Here is a 24,581-nt window from a genome sequence, read left to right on the forward strand (position 1 = left end):
GAACATAGTGTCTTTACTAATGGAACTGCCTTATGAGATTAGAAGAAAGTCAAGGACAGTGACAGTTAATGCAATAGCGGAACTAACAATAATGCTAATAATGATAGCAGTTACAATTTCTGGGCAAATTTCTGTTGACATTTGTTGACTGTGTGCTAGCCAATGTACTCAATGTAATAAACTGTACGTTTCCATACTTAGTAACTGAAAAGCTGAATACTGCTTTAATTTCCAGTTAAAGCCTAAGTCAATTTAACTGTAAGAGTGAAGGAATATTGAATAGGTCTCACTAAAGCTAGCAAGTGAAGAAAGTCACCTCATCTTGCATATTTGGTCAGTAGGATTTCCCCAATATTAGGCTATGCTCCACTCTGCCATATCCACACATGAACTCCAAAGATCCTTCTTACAGTGGGATGGTGGTGTAGATGCTTATCACAATTACTCAGGACAGAAAAATTTACCTGTGTGCATGAATTAGCCACCTAATTACTCATGCCTCCACCATTGTCAAAAGTCAGTACATGAACATTATCAGCCCTAAAATAATTGAACTTTTCAATTTAAAAAGACCTTTTTTCTCCATTTGAAAGACTCAAGACTTATGCAGACCCATATCTGCCTTTTTATCTTGCTTCTTAAATCACAACGATAGTGCTGTTAGTTCTGCCCTACATTGGAAAGCCCCCAGTGTGCAGATCATGCAGCTTTAAGAGTCAAGATCACTGTCTCTAGGACGTACACAAAAGCAGAACCTCCGGGCAACTGTCCATTTGTTTTGGTTAATGTAGATGCTTACTCTCCATTTGCTACTCAATGGACATGAAGTTTCCATTATCAAGATGGGTGCATTCTATACATTTGCTGGACAACATTATTTATAGTGAATAAGCCTGCATTCTACATTCATAGATGGTAAATAAGTCAGATCCCATGTTAAATGCATTCATTATAGTAAAAATATCTTTCCATGTGTATAAGTGTGCATATAAATATGCATTTATTTTAGAGTTTCATAAAAGTATTTGACATTTCTATGTTATTTCAATCTCATATACAGATTGTCAAAACTGAGACATCAAATTTTAATGGATAGTATCATTGTTGGAATCTTAATAGATACCACACTATTGTTTAAATTCTCTCACACACCTATTTCTTCTGTCTGCTCCATTCCTGTTAAGGGATTATTTTTGTCCTTTAATGTTGATATCATACAATTACATTCAATTTTTTAGAAAACTGTGTTGATTCTACCTTTAAAGTCCCACTGTTCTGCACCTTCTCCAGGACTGCCATCAGGGTCCAAGACTTCATCTCCCCTCATCTCAGTATTTTCTGTAGCTATGGTGCCTGCCTCTGCCTGGCACAGAGCAGTGAACAATCATATGAGACTAATTTGTCACTCTACCTCTCAAAAAACTTCAAAGGCTTCCCACTTCATCCAAGTTTCATCCTGGGTCAATTTTCTGTCAGTAACACTACATCCCTGTAAGATCACCTCCATCTCTTCTGTATAAGTCTCACACACTAACTGATTATACCAGTGGAACTCCAACTACCACCATTTTGGACCTTATCTTCTCACCACCTCCACCTCCCTGGCTCTGCTCATTTCTAGTAACATCAGTTCCCTTGGCTGCCTTCCCACTTGCCAGGGTTCCCCCCATATGAACTCTTCTCCTGGTGTCCCATTCTATGGGACACCCATTGTTCCAGGCAGCATAGTTTCTTCCCTCACTTATCCCAGGTTCTCATTCCAAAATGAAATGCTCTGAACAACCTGCGTCAAACTACAATCTCTGTACCCTAACCCCAATTCCCTGGTTCAATTGTCTTCACCAGACATACATGGATTTATCACATTTCAACTTGCTTTGTTTTTATTTCTTTTAAGATTGTCTCCCACATTTCCTGTCCCCACACTCATCATCAGATGGCAATTTCCAGGTGCGCAAGCATTTGTAACCCCTTTGTTACTGATTTACCACAGATGCGCAGAACAATGCCTGACTTAACTGACACATAATAAATGCATAATGAAAAACATTTATAATAAGCCAAATGGCTGTGCACCGCACATACACATCAGCCTAATAGGAAATTAAGTCTCCTTGGTAATATTTTTGTTCATTCAGTACAAAACCACTTCATTTCTTATTCTAGCATCAGAATATGCTGAGTGGTTTACTTAGCCCCAAATCAGAGACTAAAATGCAATGTACTAATTAAAATAATGGATTCTAAATACTTGTCTTTTGTGTTTTAAAAACATCTTCCTTGTACATCTTTCTGAAAGTGCTTGTCTTTCAAGACAAAGCAAAATTCATCTTTCCCCACCCCTGCATACTGGCAGGCTAGCTATACCCATATTCCAGCATGGGCATGAATATTCTGTTGTGTGTTTCCAAATAAGAGCATTACTCAGAATCCTTTTTGACTAGATGCATGCATTTTAGGTAGAAACTCATGGGGTGAGGCTTGATTTGCCTCTATCAGTTCATGGTTGAAATTAATTTTAAGGTTACCATATATGTATAGTGCAGACATTTTTATCAGGCAAGCTCAAAGTTGGACAGCAACCACAGAAAAGTCTGATTAGCATGTTCTTCTGGAGATGCTACAATGTACATAATAATAACTTTAAAAAATCCCATGACTAATGCCCTTGCCCTAGTATAACTCATTTTCCTTATCTGTTTTGATTAACATTTCATAAAAGTTATCTTTACTTATAAGGTTAGAATAGTCTCTGAAAATCTAAGCAGCATAAGTAGCTTTAGATAGAAAATGATATCCAAAGTCTCCATAAACATCTCTGAATGATTACGTCTACTCCTGAAGGAAAGATTACCTTAACGTTTCCAACCAGGCTCTTTTCAGTCATTCAGTAGTCCCGGTTGTCTTGGGGATGGGTGTTTGGAGGTCCTCTCCTCACTGTGATTTCCTCTGCATTGGAAGAGCTCAGTCCTGTGAACTGACTGGCCCATATGTGGCTCTGTTCTGAAAAGCCCCTCCTCTTGCTAACATCTGTCTGTTTATTTCAGATATAGAACAGACACTGAGCTTCTTCAAGTGTAGAGCCAATTCAAAATTTGGGATATAATTAGAGTATAACCGACCAAAATATGAGCTATCCTGAAATAGGTATGTTAGAATCTGAGGAGCCTTGACCTTAACAAGGTATCTTAAATACCCCATTCAAATAGCCACTAACTTGTGCTGGCAGGGACTAAGCAAGTTTCCACTATTACACATATAAATATGATATAAATTGCAAATTGATAATTTCTGATGTTTGCATTATTAGTTTTAGTTCAGTGGGTGCATATCCCTTACTGAAAACAATGGGCCAGCAATATGAACATGACTTACACAGGGGCATCCTTATATTCAAGAATATTAATTTTTACCAACCAGTACTGAAAAATGCAAAGAACACATTTAATAAACTGAGTTGTTTAGAGCCATTCTTGTGGGTATAGCTTAGGGCTTAATAAAGAGTAGTGCTCAAGGGAGGCCCCAGGCTAGTGACTGAATTTTCTCTTCCAGTCCTATGGTTCTAGAAATAAAAGCTTCCCTATGCACTTGGTATAATGACCCAAATTATTCCTATGTCTGTCACATGTATATCATGTCACACTTTGAATAAGACAATCAGAACACACAGTTTTAACACAAAAACAAAGCAAAGAGGCTTGTAGTCCTCTGAAATGATAGAAAAGCATTCAGACTAATCACAAACAAGAGAAAGCCAAAATTAGAGAGCTTTATTAAGGTTGTGTCTGCTGCTTCATCTCACCCCTTATCAACACATTAACCTTGTTTTCTCTGCCTGAGCACTAAGTCCTACTGTAAAATTAGGTCAGAGACTCACATCAGATCAGATCAACAGATTCATGGCAGCCAGGCCCTGACAATCTGTGGTTTCACATGACATGCTTTTTCTTGTGTTTCCTCAAGCCTATGGGCTCAGGCTCACTACAGAGTATCCCATCAGACGCTGTACCTCGCTTCTATATACTCCATGGCCAGCTGTAGAGCATTGTGTGGGACTGCTGCTCACTCAAGTGTTGGTTTCACTTGTGCAATGATGCTTCCAACATCCTTTATGATACACAAATAGGGCATTTAATATCTATTCAGGCCTTGAATGTAAACAAATATAATGAAATGAGCTCTATGTGACCAATATAGCTATTCATGCTGCACTGAGATAATGTATCATTTATAGCATGTACTTAATGTATGCCCTCTGAGACCATAAAATTTTCTGTTGCAAGTTATGGGTATGATTCCAAAATCCAAATATATCTGAAGAGGATGTGTATAATTGTTAAAATTTACCTTATAGTTTTTATTTGAATAATTATGTCTTTGGGTAAAAGCATCATAGAAAATATGAAATAATTCCAAAATTTTCTCCATAATTATCTTCTTTTTGGGCAGCATTGAGGTAGAAAATCAAAAGAAATTTTGTTTACTTTATTTTTACTTTAATTTTCTTCATAAAAGTACAAACCATGGACTTTGGTGGTCTTTTGAAAATATTTTATTTTATTTATTTATTGTGAGATAGATGAAGAGAGAGAGAGAGAGCAAGAGAGACAGAGTTGGTCATCTTTTGGTTATCTTGGTTAACAGAAATTCTGAAGCCCTCAAATAAAAATAGTGTACACACTAATTTGTAATTGCATGTATATTTAAAGGAGCTGTAACTAATCTAATTCTATTTCTGACTGTCATTTTTAAAGAGGAGATATGACTTCATAGAGATCCCTTGAGGGTATCCACAGGGAATAGAAACATGCCTAATCAGCCTAAGTAGTGCTTTGTGTCAGCTCCACTTTCCTGAAGTCAAAAGCCATCTTCCACATTCACAATGTTTGGGGAAATTTCATTGATGTAGCATTTGTTTCATTAGGAAAAGAAAAAGAAGTTTAGCTTCCTCTTTTGATTTAGGCTATAGTTTACATTGTCTTCAAAACTCTGTGGCCAATGACAAAATGAGATGGTGTAAGTACCGGATCCATAATACAGAACGCTAGAAGATAACCATGACTTGGGTTTGCAGGGTGATCTTGTGATTGCTCTTCATGAGAACACTTATCATGTAAAACAATGAGTTAGCCACAGATAAATAACCTATAAAGAAAGCCCTGCTCGATGGACTTGGGTTTGCGGCCTTACTGGTCAGTTGTGGTCAGTCTGCTCTCCATGATTACTTCCTGCTTACTGACTTGTTCCTCAGCCTTGTGCACTGTTCAATATTCTGACAGCTGTCTCCATTCTATAATTTTTTTTTATTTTCACTTTTTGGAGATTTAGGTCTTGCCTGTTTGTTCTGTAGTGGGCATCTTGACAAGAAGTAAGTCTTATTTACCAGTGTGTGCCCCAAACCATTAGGATTTAACAGAAAGGATGAACCTTGACATATTTTTTTTTTTATTCTCCATTAATTTCCTCAGTTAAGTTTTTCTCTCTTTATTCCCCACCAAATGTTACTTGAAGCTTATGATGAAAAAAAAAAAGAATAAACATGAAAAGAATCACTTTTTATTTATTTAGTATTTATTTTTCACCCACCAAGTTTCTCCATGAAATCCCAGGTGACAAGTGAAGTGAAAATACAAGGAATATAATGGAGACAAGGGGCTCAAGTGAGTTTAAAAATAAGGCATGAGGCTCAGAAAACTAAGTGACTAGGATCACAGAGAAGGAGAGGAGGATAGACTCCTTCTGAGCGCTGAGTGTTTTAATCTTCCTGGCCTCAGAACAAAGGCATTTCTGCACATATGTGATCCCGAAGGTCAATCATACAAAATCCAATTTCCATTTTTTAAGCAATCCTTGGCAGTCTGCACATTTCTGAAATTGCAACTGGCATATTTCACAGAGAATTATCATCAATGCCTTTTCAAGGTCAAATATGCAGCATCTTTAGGTTTTTGGCATTTATATGCTATATGTTAAGCGACAATATGTATTTAAGAAAGCCTGCAGTAACTCTAATTAATTTATGTCTTCATTAATGCCATGTTGATTTCTTTTTCAATTTTACAAAAATTGTATGGTGAAAATATTAAAATATGTGTTAGATTTAGATGAGGAATTTTGTGTCTGTCAGCATCTCTGGGATCATAAAATGTCTGAGTGATTAGAAATCAATTACAGACTTTCTTGAACTATTAAAACCATACTCTTCCAATAGGAATGTTGAAAAAAATCAACATATATATTTATTTGGGAATTAAGGGTTATCATTATCATATTTAAATTGCCAGAACTCTAGGACACTGCACTTCATTTGAACAAAATAAACTGAGTCTGGACATTGCAATAATGCTGAGACCAGATCACTTGATACATAAACAACCAGTCTTCTCACAAGACTGTGTGGGACACCTTTAGGCTCATCTCTCACCTAATCATTGTTTATGTAGTTTCATTCACTTCTTTCCCTCTAACCCTTATTCAGAGAGGCCAAGGTTTCCATGCTTTCATGTGCTTTGCTTTTGGAAGAGAAAAGCAAGTTGAAGATATTTCAACAATTTTGAACTCTAGCACTATCCTTACTCTTCCAAAGATATTTACACTTTAAGTTAGAATTCCAGAAAAAAAAGATTTGTGGGATGCATGACAGGAGAGAACTTACTTATAGATAGCAAGACACATGCCACCTCTTTCACGTCCTACAGTATGTAACTGTTATGGGGACAAGAATGAGTGTTGTTTGAAATATTGCTTCCCCTAGGTGTGGGATGTGCCCCACAACTATTTTTCACATGTGGATTTGGTCTTTGTGACACTTACTGTGCCTGTCTTTGAAGGTGAGCTTGGGTATGAGTGATTCTCAAAGACTGGCATTCCTCTGGAACCGTTTTGTCAGCTCCTGGGTTGGGACTTTGTACCTTGGGTTCCTTTTCAGCTCTCTGTGTTCTACATAGACCTGTCCTAAGCCCCGGTCTGTGCCCAACATTGCATGTGTCATCTTCAGCCATGCTGAAAACACTGCACAGTGCTTCTGCCTGATTCATTTCCTCATGATTTCCCTCAGATGTTCTGGGTTTCCCAGGTGCTTCACCCCCAGTTTGGGTCAGGATTTAAGTGTATGTAGCTGGGCTGAAAGAGCCATGCGTGAGGCCTGCGGTGGTGGTTTTCAGCCCTTTACTCCGTTCTCAGTCATCTCCCGTGCGTCTTTACTGTTCAGCTGTCTGTTCCTCCCGTGCCTCATTGCGGTCTTTCTCATGCCACCCATTGCGCTTAGCAGATTTTTCTATTGCTCCTGTCGTGTGAGGACCCGGGTGTCCCAGGAGACAGTTCTCTGTCCTTTGACCGTATCTAAGTTTAAGTCCTAGATATCCGTCTGTAAATTCACAACTATGAAATCTACACAAGACGGCTCCCACACTTACCGGGGTGATGTGCAGCCAGAAGCCCCGGGTTTCAGAGATCAATCTGGGACTTGTACTTGAGCTACTAAAGGATTTTCCTTCCCAAAATTTGCATTTTAAAACTGGCTTTCATTTCCTTCTATTTAGTCAACTCTGGCTCTGATTTTAGACATTGTCATTTAATTAAATGGAAACATTGTCCTCCTAATTCAAGCAACAAAATATAATAGAAAGTAACAATAGCAAAACAAACTAGAAGTGACTTTTCATTCCTTTAAATGATTTTGCTTCTCAATAAAATCAATAAGAAAGTTTACATAGTGGCTGGAGAAATGTCTCTGAGATTAAGGAGCTTGCCTGCAATGTGTAACAATCCAGGTTCTATTCCCAAGAACCCATGTAAATACAGATGCAACAAAGTGATGCATGTATCTGGAGTTTGCTGCAGCTAGAGGCCATGAAATATCCATTTTCTTTCTGTCACTGACTCCTTTTCACACACACACACACACACACACACACACACACACACACCACTCTCTCTCTCTCTCCCTGAAAATAAATTTTAAAAAATATTTTAAAAATTAAAACTAACGAAAGTTCACATGGTTCCCCTAATTTAATGTTTTTACCAATTGCAGTCATCCTACTTCCAATCCCTGCCAGCTCTAATCAAAGCATGAAAGACATCAGCACGTGAATTACACCTTCTGAGGGACATTAAAGTTTATCTCCTTCTGAGAGGCAGGGAAAACGTTCATTTGAGACTTGTTTTTGTTGGCTCAGTGGGTGACTTAAGCTGTCTTTACTTTGAAATCAACTAGAACATTTTTTTTTTTCTGAAAACTGTAGAATGAATGTTAACCTAAATTTCTCTATGCCAACTAAAAAAAAAATTAGAAATCAATGAATAAAGGGTTAGTAATGAAATTCAGGAAAATAGTACCATATTATTCAGCCAGAAACCAACTCAAAGATCACATAAGTGGCCATGCTACACATCATCTTCTGTGTCATGAGGAGGTCTGCTGTGTGTCCACCTCTCTACGCCCCTGCTCCTGAGTGAGCGCCTGGACTTGAGACTTCCACGGAGTTGCTGACTGTGCCATCGTGGTTGCATTACCACCACAAACCACCTGAACACCGTCCCCTCCTATAGTCACTCTACGGATGAGCCCATGGAAACTGCTGACCACTGCATTTGAAACAAAAGCGATTAGGATGGACACGCACACTAGGGCGTTTGGCAAAACTAGCAGAGGGAGGTGACTGTGCACTTACATGCTTCTCAAAGAATGAAGAGTTGAGTTTCCATGGCAAAAATGTAAAAAATAAAAAATAGATGCCATTCCTGTCATTATTTAGAAATCATGACACACTTCCTTTTGTTTTGAACTTTTAAAATCTCAAGGCTTAAAACTAAAGAAAATTGTTCATATACACATAGAACTCCATGAGAAAACTTCACAGAAAAAAAGGTCCTAAGAAAACTTAGTTAGTACATCCCCAAAAGAATATTTAATTCCATTTAGAATTGGGTAAAAATAAAACTAATATAGCCCCAATAACAAATAAAATGATTTTAAAGATAAACATATGAAATTTTAAAAATTTTTATCAAAAAATGCCATTTTAGCCAGGCGTGGTGGTGCACACCTTTAATCTCAGCACTCAGGAGGCAGAAGTAGGAGGATCACCATGAGTTCGAGGCCACCCTGAGACTACATAATGATTTCCATGTCAGCCTGAACTAGAGTGAAAACCTATCTCAAAAAACAAAAGAAAATGAATGTCATTTTACAAACATGTTCAGAACTGGCAATAGAATATATTTCTATTCTACTAGTCTAAAAATAGAAAGGTTTATGCTCCAAAAATATTTTCTTCCTCATTTCTTTCTTCCCTTTTTCTCTTTATCCATCTCTTTAATAAATGAATTAATTTCCAATAAATTATTAGATTAATACAACATTGCCAGGCTTATATATAAACCTAAATAGTCAATCTTTATTACTTTATTTTACATTTAAAGTTGACTTATTTGAGAGAGAAAGAGAATGGGCACGCCAGGGCCTTCAGCCACTGCCAAATGAACTCCAGACACATGTGCCACCTTGTGCATCTGGCTTATGTGGGTCCTGGAGAATCAAACCTGGGTCTGTTGGCTTTGCAAGCAAATGCCTTAACTGCTAAGCTACCCCTCCAGCCCCTAAATATAGTTAATCTTGAAAGAATATTCTTTCCTTAATATCTTCATATTCACATAGTAAGTGAGCATGCTAATGTCAGATGACATTTAAGTAGTTCTCCATGCACTATCCATCTATGCAACTACTATTCAGTTTTCCACATAATGAATTCATGATTTGTTTTCTGGATTTTTGCACTGAGCTAGATGAGTCCTGTAACAGAGGACCCTCAAACACAATGCATGTCTGCGCAAAAAAAGATACCACACAAAATACACCACCCCATTCTTCTAAAACCCCAGTGTGTCCTTCATTTGGAGTCAGTGACCTAGACTCTTAACTTCTATTTTGAAGGGCATTCCAAGGCTCATTAGCCTGTCACTAGTTGGTTTTGCATCGTACAAGTTATTTCATCTGTACAAACCTGGACCAGTTGGTACCAAACAAGAGATGTAAAATAGCTATTAAGTTCAGCTCATGGCGCACATTTATGGATTACAATTGCCTTCAGAAGCTCATATACACTTACTTGCTAATGAGTCTGGTTATATTCTAGGATACAATGAACTCTATTTTAAAGTAGGAACTATAAACAAAGACCATTATAGGTGAACTCCACATCAAATAGGGCTATCAGAGATTTTATGACCCCTGATGCTCTTACAAAGGGTTTTTGAACTTGAGATTTTAGGCAGAGAACCTATGTTCTCTTCCTAGCCCACCTGCACCTGACCATTTACACAGCACTCAGGTAAGTAACTTTGTTAAACTAAGGCTGGAGTCACAGCAGGGTGGATGAGTTCAGGTGTTCACTTCCCCACATGCCATCAAGACTTCCTGACCCTAAGTGGCCTTTCTTACCAGGTCACAGCACCCCCTGAGCAGTGCACAGAGGTTTGATCAGGAAGCAAACGTGGAAAATAATTATTTGTATTTACCGCTTTATTGCCTCTTCCTGTCTCCGGCGTTTCTCATTTTTCTCCTTCAAGTATGCCATGTTTGTTTCATTTCTCAGGCGGTCATTCTCCCGAGCAATGTCAGATGCGTTTTGAATCACTAGGCCATCATAGGCCTTCATCCCCACATCCTCAATATACTGGAGAAAGGCGTCCAGAGGGTCTTCATCAGGATTCGCACTCATCATCCCAGAGGGTATCATGCAGAATGATCACTGCCTGCAAGGTCAGAACACATCACACCTTTACCGAGGTTGAAAACGAATAAATATTATGGTTTTTGTACCAATTTTTTAAAAGCTATTTCATATTTATTAAGTTATTTAGACATGGCCTTGCAAAGCCCTAATCCTCCTGCCTCAGCCTCTTAAGTGTCATTTCATGCCAAATATTTCATTTTACTTTTAAATTTGCATTTGATAATTACATGTATACATAATGCATTTTGACCACTTGTACTGCACATTACTCTTTCATATCCACTTAGTATCACTGCATTCCTTTTCTTTTTTTTTTTTTCTCATCACTTATCAATGAAGTATCACACTAACCAGGATGTATGTGGCCCTGGCGAGTAACAGTATCTAAGTTACAGTGAGTTAGCATATAAAGGTATTATAGAAGACCAGTATGGAAAGCAGTAGTCAAAAAGGAGATTTTTTTGTTGTTCTTTACCAACTGCATTAGAAATGTGTCTCCCTTTGATTGCTGCAATGTCTTTTTGTAGACATAGCACAGATGTACAAATTTTAATTTAAATCCTCTGTGGTGGTTTGATTTATGTGTCCTCCATAAACTTAGTTGTTCTAAATGCTAGGTTTCCAGCTGATGGAGATTTGGGAATTAATGCCACCTGGAGGGAATATATTGTTGGGGGCGGGCTTATGGGTATTATAGCCAGTTTCCACTTGGCAGTGTTTGACACACCCTCCTGTTTCTATGGACCACCTTATGTTGGCCAGGGGGTGATGTTCACCCTCTGCTCATGCCATTGTTTTCCCTTGCCATCATGGAGCTTCCCCTTAAGCCTGTAAGCCAAAATAAACTTCTTTTTCCCACAATCTGCTCTTAGTTGGGTGATTTCTATCAGCAAGTCAAACCAGACTGCAAAGGTAAAGTGGTACCAGGAGTGGGGTTGCTGCTAGATGCCTGACTATGTGGCTTCAGCCTTTTGGAGCTTATTTTCAAAAGGAATGTGGAAGGAGTTAAAACCTTAGCCTAAGAGATGCCTTGCAGTGCTGTAAGTACAGCTTGATAAACTATTCTGGTCAGAGCTAAAAGACCTAAATACAGTAAGAACTATGTACTGTGAGGTTTGGTTTATGAGGGTAAAAAAGAACTTTGCCTGGACTGGCTAACAGTTTGTGTGAGAAACTTGCTCTTATGCCCATGTTCTAAGAAGCTGTGCAAGGTTTCTTTACATAGAAATAAACTGGTATGAGCAGAGGGATATCACACACACACACACACACACACACACACACACACACACATAATCTTTGGGTGAACTGTTGCCTGTTCAGCTACAACTGAGAGATTACAAACTTTGAGAATTGGCTAGCTGACCTGTGCTGGGACAACAAAAAATATATGGACTCTTAAACAGTCCTGAGTGCTCAAGAAGTGTCCTGTTCTACAATGTTTATTTATTCCCCCCTAGATTATCAAATTGGCATCCTACCTGGTATCGTGAAATATAAGAAATACTGGAAAGAGGGTCATTAAGTTTACAACACAATCTTGTGTTTTAAAAATAGCCATGGGCAGTGTGAAGCAGGTTTGCTGATGCCTGCATGGAGACCCCATCCTTGAGGATAAACCGTGGCTTGCAGTAAAGACACAATGGAGATGCCAAGACCATGAGATGGATGCCAAGGAGAGCTGCCAGCCCCAATAAAGTTTTCTAGGACTGTGAGTAGCCTAGCTGGAGGGGAGAAATTGGAATGCCAGAGACTTGTTGCTGGTTAAAATTATCGGACTTAAAGATTTGTCACTGGCTAGAGTTGCTAAACTTGAAGCTACAGAGTTTAATGTTTGTCCTGGTTGTTTTAAATCTTGTATTGGCTAAATGTTTCTTTGCTATGCCCAATGCCATCTTTTGCAATGTAAATATTTATTCTGTGCCATTATTGGTTTTTTGAGATTATTTTTTGGTATTATGGCTCAATTAAATATCTTAAACTATGGGGATATATAAACATTATTAAAATTAATAAAAGGGGGACTTTTAAAGTTAGAAGAATACATTACATTTTACATTATGTATGGTTATATAACAGTTTATGGGGGGCCAGGGGTGGAATGTGGTGGTTTGATTCAGGTGTCCCCCATACTTAGGTGTTCTGAATGCTAGGTTCCCAGCTGATGGAGATTTGGAAATTAATGCCTCCTGCAGGGAATGTATTGTTGGGGGCAGGCTTATGGGTATTATAGCCAGTTTCCCCTTGGCAGTGTTTGGCACACCCTCCTGTTGCTATGGTCCACCTTATGTTGGCCAGGGGGTGATGTCCATCCTCTGCTCATGCCATTGTTTTCCCTTGCCATCATGGAGCTTCCCCTTAAGCCTATAACCAAAATAAATCTCTTTTTCCCACAAACTGTGCTTAGTTGGGTGATTTCTATCAGCAAGGCAAACCAGACTGCAACATCGTCCAATTAGAGAAAATGTCTTATTAGAAATTACAAGTCTTCAGAGTGTATTCAATACTATTAAATGAGTGTTTCTTGAGTATCAAACACTCATTCAAAGCAGGGAATAGACCGAAGGTCCTGTCTGACAAGAATTTGAAAATATAAACATCATATCTGATGATATATATTCATTTTATGCAGTGGCAGATGTGATTTTGCTTCTTAAAATGTGTTTTTATACCAATAACACAACAGATCCAAATCTTATATATTGTCATAATGACATTTCCATTTAATTTAAAATAAAATTGTAAGTGATTTGGGAAAATTTATGTTTTATATTTTACTTAAATGCATAAATATATCTAAGCCAGGCATGGTGGCATCATCTTAATCCCAGCACTTGGAAGGCAGAGTTAATAAGATCACTGTAAATTCAAGGGTAATCTGGTGCTATGGAGTGAGTTCCAGGTCAGCCAGAGCTAGAGTGAGAACTTACATCACCACAAAATATGTAAATAAATAAAATTTATATATATGAAAGATTCTTACAAAATAAAAGAGCAAATGAAACATATGTATAAAAACTACAATGTTTTGCAACATTTGTTCTCTATTATTTTCCATAACTATCTACTATAATGACTTCATATAATGATTTACTATAACACAAATATCACAAATCACAAACACTACATAAATCCTGATAAGCCAGTTAACTCTAGCACTAGTAATTTGGTATATAATTTCTACTTGAAAGTTTACAAACTGAAGTCATAGGATCTTGAGATTGTGTCAACAAGTAAAGGAACTTGCTTGCAAAGCCTCTTAGCTCTGGCTCAATTCCCCAGCACTGGTGTGAAGATAGATGCACATGTATTTGGAGTACATTTGCAACAGCAAGAAACCTTGATATGCTCATATTCATTCTACCTCTTTCTCCCTCTGTGTCTTTCTTCCATTAATAAATAAATATATAAATTAATTATTATAAGAAAACACTTAAGCCATAGAAATCATTGCTGAAGAATCCAAGTCAAATTAAACCAAATTTTAAAAAAAACATGAAACATTTAACTGGCACATGTAATTTTCACTTGTAAAATGATGGTGAAAATAACCCATATGTCCTGCTGATGTGATTAAGAGTTGAGAGCCATGAAAATGTGATAATAGACTCAACAGTATGCACGTAAAGTTAAATACTATCATAACTAAAATCATGGGAGGGAGCTCGCAAAAGTCATATTATTAAGAGGTATATGTGGGCCAATGTATGGGTTAGTAGATGATTGGATTGATGGTAGATGGATAAACAGACAGGTTTGGGAAAAACCTATGCCTTGAATTGGTTTTAAAATCATTGGTGACAGTACATTGGGATTTATTTTTTTAATCAAATCTAATAACACAAAATAAAGAATTTGATCATCTAGCTTATTAATCACAGTAAGTTCAATTTTACATTACTGTGGTATGCAAGATTGGAATGACTAATTGTGGCATATGCACTTGGGAGGCTGAGGGAGGAGAATATTACATTAAAATTCAGTCCAGGTTATATAATGAGACCCTTTCTCAAAACAAACAAGCAAAATCACCTATACCCTTTTTAAAATGTTAGATATATTTTGAAGACATTTTTGCGACTATACAACACAATGGCCACTCTCATTTCAATTACATGTCATTTTTATTTTGTTATTCTAAGACAAAAAATCATTTTTCATAACCTGGCTGGTAGCTATGGAAATTTCACTTCTTATTAGAATTTATTAGCATCTCAGGTGACAGTTAGTTCATATTTTGAAACTCATGCTGCATTTAAGGGTTTCCTTTGCAATCTAAAACAATTTATCAACTGGATGTTGTTTGTGAACTTATAATTTTTATGTTAAAATTTTATTATTTTTGTTTTATTTTAAGCCCTGCTGGTTTAGAACTGAAATAGTCTTTTAATTCCAACTATCTAATGTAATTGAATTGTATATTAATACCAGGCCATTAGATTAGATGCTTAAGTAGTGGACACACAGAGGGAATTCATGCTGCATTTTTTTTATTGCACTTTGGGGAATGAGAATGCAATAAAATATCTGCTATTGGCCCACAGCACTGCCACTATTAGGAACGCACTTTTACCCAGGACTTCAGCAGTAGCTGGGCCTAACTTGATGGCAATTAATCTTGCCTAAGTCAAGGAAGCCAAGTCAGTATTACAGCAGGCTAGAGATAATGCCTCTGGCTAGAAATGATTACTCTCACTCTGCCTTCTGGCAAATATCATGTTTCCCAACCACATGAGGCATTATTATACAAAGATTTTTTTTTATTTCTTTTTTAATGAAGTTTTGCACCAGCAAAAATAGCATTAGCACTACATACACAGCTTACATATTTTAATCATTTACAAGGTTACTTTATTCTTTCTAAACATTATTAATCATTTACACATGGCCTTACAAATTGGTGGGAGTTTAAATTATTTTCATTATGAGAAAATGCTTTAAAAATATTAAAAACATTCATATGATGGCAAGGTATATTTTAATGGAGAGGGAAATTTTAGAGGTACAAATCATCTATGAAATATAATCACATTATGAAAATTAGGATGCATGTTTATGACCAATACTAGAAGGGTATTTGACAGGATCATTCTTGTAGCTTACTGTATTTTGAGTTTCTGTGATGTTGAGATATTAATAAAGGCCAAATAATGCCCTTCTTTATGTCATACTACTATATAAAAAATAACACAACTTGGGCTGGAGAGATGGCTTAGCGGTCAAGCGCTTGCCTGTGAAGCCTAAGGACCCCGGTTCGAGGCTCAGTTCCCCAGGACCCACGTTAGCCAGATGCACAAGGGGGCGCACACGTCTGGAGTTCGTTTGCAGAGGCTGGAAGCCCTGGCGCGCCCATTCTCTCTCTCTCCCTCTATCTGTCTCTCTGTGTCTGTCGCTCTCAAATAAATAAATATTAAAAAAAAAAAAACACACAACAACCACGATGAATCAGTTGTTGGTCATGAATTATTTGTTTCCACCATTTTTAAGGGTGAGTGCCAACTTTTTGACAATTATATGTGGTCTTCAAAACAGGTCCCTTACATTATAAGGGTTTAAGTGTCTCAGTATTCTGTAATCTGGTCAGAATGCAGAAGGCAGTTAGGGATGTAGTAAGGGTTCTGAAGAAGTGCATAGATGAAAATTACTCAGTGGAGCCTAAACCTGCCAATAAAAGTCTTCTGTGCCTATGACCTTGTGCAAGCTAACAATATCTTTATGTTTCATTCCACACATTTGGAAAAAAATAGTATACAGGAAGAACTTGGACTGTGAGGATTAATCAAAATGCCATTAAATGTCCAATAGACCTAACGATAGTCACTTGCCAGAAACATATCTAGTAGATATTTGTGCCAATTCTTAACTGTGGGTAAGAGTGTACTCAGTAAAAACAAAGCTCCATGATAAATGTAATTTTCCTTTTAAACATGTGGGTATAGTGTTTAAGGCAGTTCAGTGTCCATAATCACAATGTGAAGTGGAGGCCAAATTAAGAGTTAATACAAGTTAATATATTTTCCCACCAACCACGTGTTTTTAGGTAGGACACTTATGTATTTACCCCCACTGTTCACATCTACAAAGTAAGACTACTGGAACACACAGAACATACATGAAGCTTATCCCATTTCTTCAGCTTTCCTGCTCTGCTCTTCCTAGTTGAAGGATAGTTTTCAAGCAAATGAGCCATTGCTCTCTCATAGTAAATAGACTTGTGTCCTCACTAACGAAAATGACCTAATATTAATTGTCTACCTTTTACAACTGCTTCCACTTGATGCACTGGAAAACACATGTCAGTAAGACCATAAATCTGTCATCAGAAAGTGTGTATTTATGGTGAAGATTGCTGTGAATAAGCTATGCTATATGCCATAGATGGACATGGAAGGCATTTGACTGTTGGATAATAAACCAAGTTCATTCTTGCCTCTTGAATTGCAACTGTTTAACACTTTACAGAAGCTTGTTGTCATATAGTATTTCTTATTTGCCACTAGGAAACTCTGTCAAGAAGCAAGTTGTGTCCTGTCACAAAACTAGTGTCTTTAGGGAATTCTCAATAAATATGAATCTAGTTGAAGTAAAGGCAAACTCTGGGCTGCCCCTTTGCCTGAGACAGTAAGCCTGTGCTTCCATTTTTTGTTCAAAACAAATGAGGAACTCTGGTCTACCTACTTAGCCTCTTGGAGTAACACAAACTACATGCAGTAGGGATGTGTGGTATTGATGTAAATAGCACAGTATTGTGGGTATTTTTCTTGGAAATTATGACTCATATTTAAAATTGAGGTCAGGGATTCTCCTGGGACAGTGGCTAAAATGATTGAATCAGCTCATCCCACAAGACCCACATGGCTTTATATCTCCACTCTTTGCTTTTTTTTTTTTTTTTTTTTTTTTGCACCATTGTTTCTGCATTCATCAGAGACTCCTTCTATTTAATTTTTAGGTTATTGCATCTACAATCCTGACTATTCTTATAAAGGGTACAGATGTTGGCTTATATACAAGTGTATTACTAATGATTCCTATTTTTAATTTTACTTTTTTACTTAAGTACTTGTATCTTGACCACACCCTTCATAAACACCACTTTCTGTAACATTGGAGGACTTTTTTTTTTTAATTTGAGATTTGACTTAATGAAGAAGCATCAATTTAAAGTGATGGAATTCTTACCATGTTCAAAACATTAAGCCAAACTAAGCTATTAACCTTGTATGGAGTTTAGTGCATTTTCTTTCTTTTGTACACAACCAATTTTTTTTCCTTACCAGTACTGAACCCAGAGATGTAACATTGTTTTTCATCGTTCACACAAAAATAAAACTATCTATTTATGTATAAACATAACAAGTAAATGCAAATGAAATATATAGCAATATGAAATTGAAAAATATCACAACTTTTCTCTGTCTGTAACTACCATTTCCATATAGGAAACTGAGAAAGCTCTTTGATACTTACTATTAAAGAGGAAAAAAAAAAAACAGGGGCTACTTTTGAGAAATATGTGTATGCAAAATAATTTAAATAAATCCTAGTGTACATATGGTTCATTCCTTGTGCCAATTAAGACATTGTGTGTAGTCTCAGTTAACCAAGAGTGTTTCATATGACACCAACTCATGCCTCAAGACAGAAAGATTTTGATTAGTTATAGGCTTTTGTGAAAGAAAATATGCACAAAAGATAAATGTTTAGTGTGTGAGCTTGGCTCTTCTATACATTTAGACCTGTCTCATCTCTTTGTTTAACATTCTGAAGCAATTTCTCAACATGATTTCACGCGTTGTCCTGTCCACCCCTGCAGCCCTGCAGGACGAGCTGGGGCCAGCACGGATTCCCTGGGGGCTTGTGCTGCATCCAAAACCAGACCTACAGCCCCTGAGGGGACCAGTCCACTGGCCTACTGAGCATTAGTTCTTTATTTTTCTTAAACTGCTCACCTGTATTTTCTGAAAGGAAGCTATTTTGACATGGTACTTTGATTTTCTGAGCTAGAAAGTTGTGACAGCTCCATATGTTTCCCATAGGATGGAAAAACTCTGATCTGGGAGAGAACTATAAACCATACTTCAAGTTGCACAAGAACATTCCTGAAATTAGGCCACACAAGGTGATCTTATGACCAGAATAATATCAAATTAACTTTGTACCATTGCTATAATGCTATTTAGAATAAACATAAAGAACATAATAGATAAGATAACCAATATCCTGATATTTGACTTCTACTTCAAATTGATGCTTTCCATTTATTTCCAGATAGTGGAAAGTTTCAAGTCTCTACCTTTTATATACTCTTGTAGTTTCCAAGCAGTATCTATTAAGACTCTAAGGAAATTCTTAGAATATGAGTTATTAAAATCAGAATCCCACTCCAATTCTAATCATTGCATCTTCCCTGAGATAAAGGACTCTAGTAAGTATTGATTCTATAAAAGTTTCTCTAGGCAATGTTTTGTTATATTCAGCAGAATAAAGAATATTTTACATGATTTTGCATGCATTTAGGCAAATCTAAAATCACGGGGCATGTGAAAATGTAAGTATTTAGTAATCAGGCTCCATATACATATTTAAAATACCTATGAAAAATAATATCTAAAATTTACTAATTTATACCAAGACCAAATCGACAAACTGAATTGCATGGTTATAGGTCATAACCCATGTAAACAGACCAGAATTTATTTTTTATAAAATCTCATAATCTGTCAGACATTAGTTGGATAATTTTACTTTGATTTTGTTTGAAGCATACTGTCATCCCCACAAACAGTCATGCTCATTTTCTCATTCTCAATGGCTTCAAAATGCAGCTGTTCTGCCCACATGGGAAATGGTAAAGTCACAACCAAGTATGCTTGCTGGAGTGGCTACAAAGACACTGATTGCCTTTTTCTCAGACAGCAAATTTCTTTGCAGAGTTTTTCTCCACTCTCTCTCTTCTCCAAATGGATAACTGGACAGAAATCATGAAAATGTAATAGGAACATCCATAAGATTGTTTCTCCAACTTCCAGATTGCCATGGTATTCTTTGCCAGTAGTTTTAAGTGACTCCTGCAAAGTGTCAGGGCATAAGTACTTTGTAGAGCCTTGGACCAGTTGATTCTAGACACTTACAAGGCAGTATTTGCAAGACAGACAGAATTGGTTTAATAAACAGCTGAGTGGACTTAGAATGGAAGCCATCTAATTGAATTGGGGATCTACGATTGATTTATTAATATTAATAGCCAACATTCCTTGTCCAAAGATGTTGACCCTTTTCCTTCATCCAAAATGTACAGATGATTCAAGTTTCTGAGCTTCCTTTATCCACCCCCTCACATTGGAGTATTTTTGCAAGTGTGTTTTCACTAATGTCAAATGTCCTTCACAGAGTTCCCTTCTTTGGTGAGTTGGATAACATATTTCGTGCTTTCCAAAGAAAACCACAATGTTCATGCTTTCTTATTAATTTGTTCACTTGTTAGATGTCAATGTATAAAATAAATTGGAACATTGGCCAAAATGTGAAGGGAGTTAATTTTCATTCTTATATTATATTCATTATTCTATCCTACTTGATTATAAATTATTTGATGACAAATTGATCAAAACTACATAATGTAACCTCTTCCATTGGATGCCCTTATATGTTCATTATACTTAATAAAAATACTTGTCAATAGTACCAAAAATAAACTTACATCTCTCAATGAGTGTGAACATTTTTTGCTGTAGTAGTTCTTCCAGATGTGCAATACCTCTGTTATTTAAGATACTGTTTGGTAGTTGATAAAATTGTAATAGTGATACTCCAACAAAAGAGGTACATATATAAAGTAAAACAAGTCCACCCAAGTTCTACAAAAAGTATTTATTGTGATAAAACTACTGGTATCTTACTGAGGTTGACTGGTATTAAAGTATGTCTCTCAAAAATATCCAGTTCCAATGAATCCACCCCGAAGCAGTGTCATCTTAGTGCATGTCTGGTAATTTGTGTGTTTTGTGGTAGTGTCTCTGTCTTTTAGTCTAAGAATACAAAATTATGCTCTCATTGTTGACACCAATGTGCTGAGACTTGTAAAATATTTATGGTACGGAATAGAGGAAAAATAACTGGCATACACAACTTGAATGTCAATTAATATTCTGGAAATATTTTCAATGCCTTTAATAATTCAGCATGGTTTATTTTACTAATGAAAATCCAGTTTAACCATTTCCATGGTAATGTAACTAAGTGGGTAAGGGAATAAAAATAGCCAGAGGCTCACTAAAACACTGGATGCCTAGGTTGTGTATTAATTTCTGCTCTATCTCATAAAACATGCAAACTTCAGCATTAAGTATCCGTAACTAAAGTCTATTTCATTTCATAACTAATTGCTTTTTCTATTTAATGCTGGGCTCAATTAGCATGCTTATAGAATGTGAAATATGAGATACATACCAAAATATAAGTCCCCAGGGAGAGCTAAGTGCAGTAGTCAGAGGGTGACTTGGGTCTGACGGAGCCCTTGCTCAGGCTGGTCTCAGGGCAGTTTGGGAGGAGTAATCCAGCACCATATGACACGGACGTGTAGTTCAGCTGAAATTGTCTTCAGTTAAAGTGCGTTGTGTCTGGATGGGAAAAGTGTCGAGCCCCAGGGTCGTCTTCATTGCATATCAGAGCATATTCAATGTTCTTCCTATCAGATAAAATGGCCTTTAAAGTTTGCTGGGAAGATGCTGTGGCAGAAGACAGGTGCTTGCTTCCTTCAATCGACATTCAGAGAAAAGAGGGCATAGCTAATGGGTGGGGATGAGCATACAGCCCCTCTCCTTCCAGGTCCAGCAGGGAAGAAATTGAATGATTTACCCCACTTTGCCACACAGATGACTACAAGACCCAAAGCAATCACTAGGCTGGCTAAGGTACCTCATTTGATCATATTCTGTGAAGGCGAAAATACATGAAAACACATATTCAAAAACATATTCCCTAAATGTCTCCTTTCAGCCCCAAAGATGCTCTTTCTCGTTGCCACTTACATACAGAAGGTTTGGAGCAGCCTAGCTTGTGGCATCGTCCCTCCCCCGTGACAACCAGCTCTCTCTCTTTCTCCCTCCCTCTCTCTCTCTCTCTCTCTCTCATTCTCTCTCTCCACTCCCTCCCTCCCTAGCCTGAGTCCCTCCCTCCCTGCTTCTCTTTCTCCTCTCCAGCTGCCTTAGTCTGTTGATGCGGCTGCTGATTAATCAGGGATTCTGAAACAAAGAACCTACCTTCTGAAATAAGCAGTAATCTCTCTCCTCTGCTTCTGCCATCCGCCTGATAGAAGGGCGAAGCTGCCCGCATCCTAGCACCTTGGATAGTTCCAGCGCCCCAGGCCCTTTGGAAAAGACAGAGGGAGCCCCTGCAGACAAGCGGAGAAGCCTCCCAGCAGCATCGCTCTACTTTGGATTTCGGCTCCCGGGGGAGACTCGCACCCTCATTGACTGCTTCACATCTGAACCTCTCTCTTTTATCTAACTGGGCTGAAGTCTGATGGGTTAATAATAAAAATTTTGGAAAAAAGGATAGAGAACCCCCTTCATTTATATCCACGATGTAGCACGAATTCAGTCTTTATGGAGAACAAAAATATCAATCTATCCAAAATTACTGTTTCTGCAGCAGGGGAAGTAGAAGTTGCAAGCTTTTTACCCTGATGGGGCTAATAAAAATGAGCAACAACTTAAACAGAACATCCGGATCTCAGTTTGATGCCCTTATTTGATATCAGTTTTGCCTCCACCCACCCTGCACAGTGGAGCCCTGCACACAATTACCGCTGACGTACTTCAGGCTGCTGCTGGGGAAGGGGGCGGAGTCTTTCAACCCCATCTAAGCAGTTTCATGCCACCTGCTCCCACGGCAGGAGAACAAAACTAGCCCACTTGGAAGGAACATGAACCATACACTCGTGCATGGAACAAAGGTCTCCCCCAGAGTGCACCACTTAAAAACTAAAAGCAAATGTAAAATGGTTATGGTATATGTGTTTCCTAACTTCTCTGAACCCCCTGCAGAAATTACTTGAAGTTATTCTATTTGCTGACTTTCCTAAAGATTCCCCCTCTTTTCTTAATATGCTACTAAATATATACATGTAATTCACTAATAGATATGTATGTGCATGTGTCTGCATATATACAAAATATGCATGTGGTTCTGTATTTGTGTGATTAGATAGATAGATAGATAGACAAGTTTTTTAGTAAGCTTGTTTTTCTTTAGAGCAAATGGAAAATGGAAATATTTAAGTATAATATGCCATTTGTTCTATGGTAAAATTAACAATAAGTAATGTGTGTGTGCTTAATATGGGCTAAAATATAAGTTTTCAGAGAGAGAAAAATTCTTACTATTCAATGTAACCTGTAGATTTTCCCCTTCACTTTCTTCTCCAATAAATTTTTCCATAAGTGACCTTCACTTGCCAGCTGTTTACATTCCTCAGAGTTTAACATCTAGGTTCTTGTCTAACTTCTTGGGGACATGTAGCTAGTATGGTCAGTAATTTTGCATACATCAACAGAGAATAAGCATAATAAACATCAGCTCAGCTTTCTAATATTCAAAACACAGCTGGGACTGTATCATAATTTTGTAAATTCTGTTTTTTGTAAAATTTCTAAGTATGGTGTGGGTACAATCCACACATTGTATTCCTCTGAGTTTCTGATTTCACATGTCATAAAGTGTATATCTAAGCCTTGCTAATCATATGGTCATCTAACCTTTGAGTAGAACAGAAACCACTTATGTTACAAATTGCCTGGAAGATTAGATAGATGGAAAGAAGGAGGTGAAAAACATTTGGGGAAGGAAGGATATCACATCTGATTGTCTTCACCGCATTCATTCTTCCTCTCTCCTCTCAATCTGTCTCAAAAAGGTGCTAAAACCTTAGACATGGCAGGAAACAGCCTCAAAGGCCACTTGCAGCCTGGCTGCAGCCACCACCCTGTGACCAAGAAGTTTACTAATGTCTTATCATTTTGGGGAGTGAAGTGTTTTGATAAAAGTTATATTTCAGCACATGAGCAAGGATTTTCTTAATATGGAAATTACATGAAAGACGTTTTAGTTAGTAGAAACATTTTATAATGACTTTATGCTGGACCTGGAAGGAATTTTACCAGGTTTAGATGTTTGTACTTTAAACTCTAGAGAGCTTAAATAGCAAGGGTAAATCTAATTTGCACACATGAGAAAAATAACACCCAGGTTAGTAAAAGAGCTTTCTTTCAGCCTCACAAACAATCTGCTCATCAGCATTAGGAACCAAGGTCACTGTGAAGACTGCAGGCCACATTGTCATTGCCTAGTACAGTGGTTCCCGGTCCCCTTGTCTCCATATATGAGAATAATTCCAACACAGCGAGCAGAGGTGGACATGTAACTGCCAAATGTAAAGAGAACCTGTCAGTTGTACCACAAGATTTTCAAAAGTAATGGGGATTTTTATCCCAAAAGAATAGAAAGGGCATATTTACAATATAACAGATGGTTTTTCAGATTGCTTATTTTCAAAGTTGGGGAATTCTGTGATATTGCTTGCCTTTCTTGCCCTGCCTCTCTTTTCCTTCCTTCCTGTCTTCCTCCTCCTTCTCTCCCATTTTTCCTTTCTTCCTTCCCTCCATCTTTTACAACATGTTTTATTTCATCCTCGTAACACGTAACAAGACCTGAGATGGATCCCATCATACCAAGCCCATCTTTAAAATATATATATATATATTTTTTTTTTTCATGAAAGCAGTTAAAAAAGAAAAAGAGAGAGAAAACGGGTGCACCAAGGCCTCTTGATTTTGCCAG

General features: G+C 37.4%; 1 protein-coding gene across 3 annotated transcripts in view; it reads right to left on the reverse strand.

Moving 5' to 3' along the window:
* Positions 1-22,530, reverse strand: part of Nyap2 (neuronal tyrosine-phosphorylated phosphoinositide-3-kinase adaptor 2) — a 268,470-nt gene extending 245,940 nt beyond the window's left edge. For 2 of the 3 annotated variants that reach the window (XM_045146669.1, XM_045146667.1), the window contains exons 1-2: positions 21,192-21,865; positions 10,522-10,758 (exon numbers count right to left, since the gene is read on the reverse strand). In XM_045146669.1, the coding sequence (XP_045002604.1) occupies positions 10,522-10,742 (221 nt within the window). In that variant the 5' untranslated portion in view covers positions 10,743-10,758; positions 21,192-21,865. Of the gene's footprint in view, positions 1-10,521; positions 10,759-21,191; positions 21,866-22,003 lie in introns of those variants that run through there. The other variant, XM_045146668.1, reaches the window with a different exon arrangement.
* Positions 22,531-24,581: the final 2,051 nt, after the last annotated feature.

Source organism: Jaculus jaculus, chromosome 4, assembly GCF_020740685.1.
Source record: "Jaculus jaculus isolate mJacJac1 chromosome 4, mJacJac1.mat.Y.cur, whole genome shotgun sequence".
NCBI lineage: Eukaryota > Metazoa > Chordata > Mammalia > Rodentia > Dipodidae > Jaculus > Jaculus jaculus.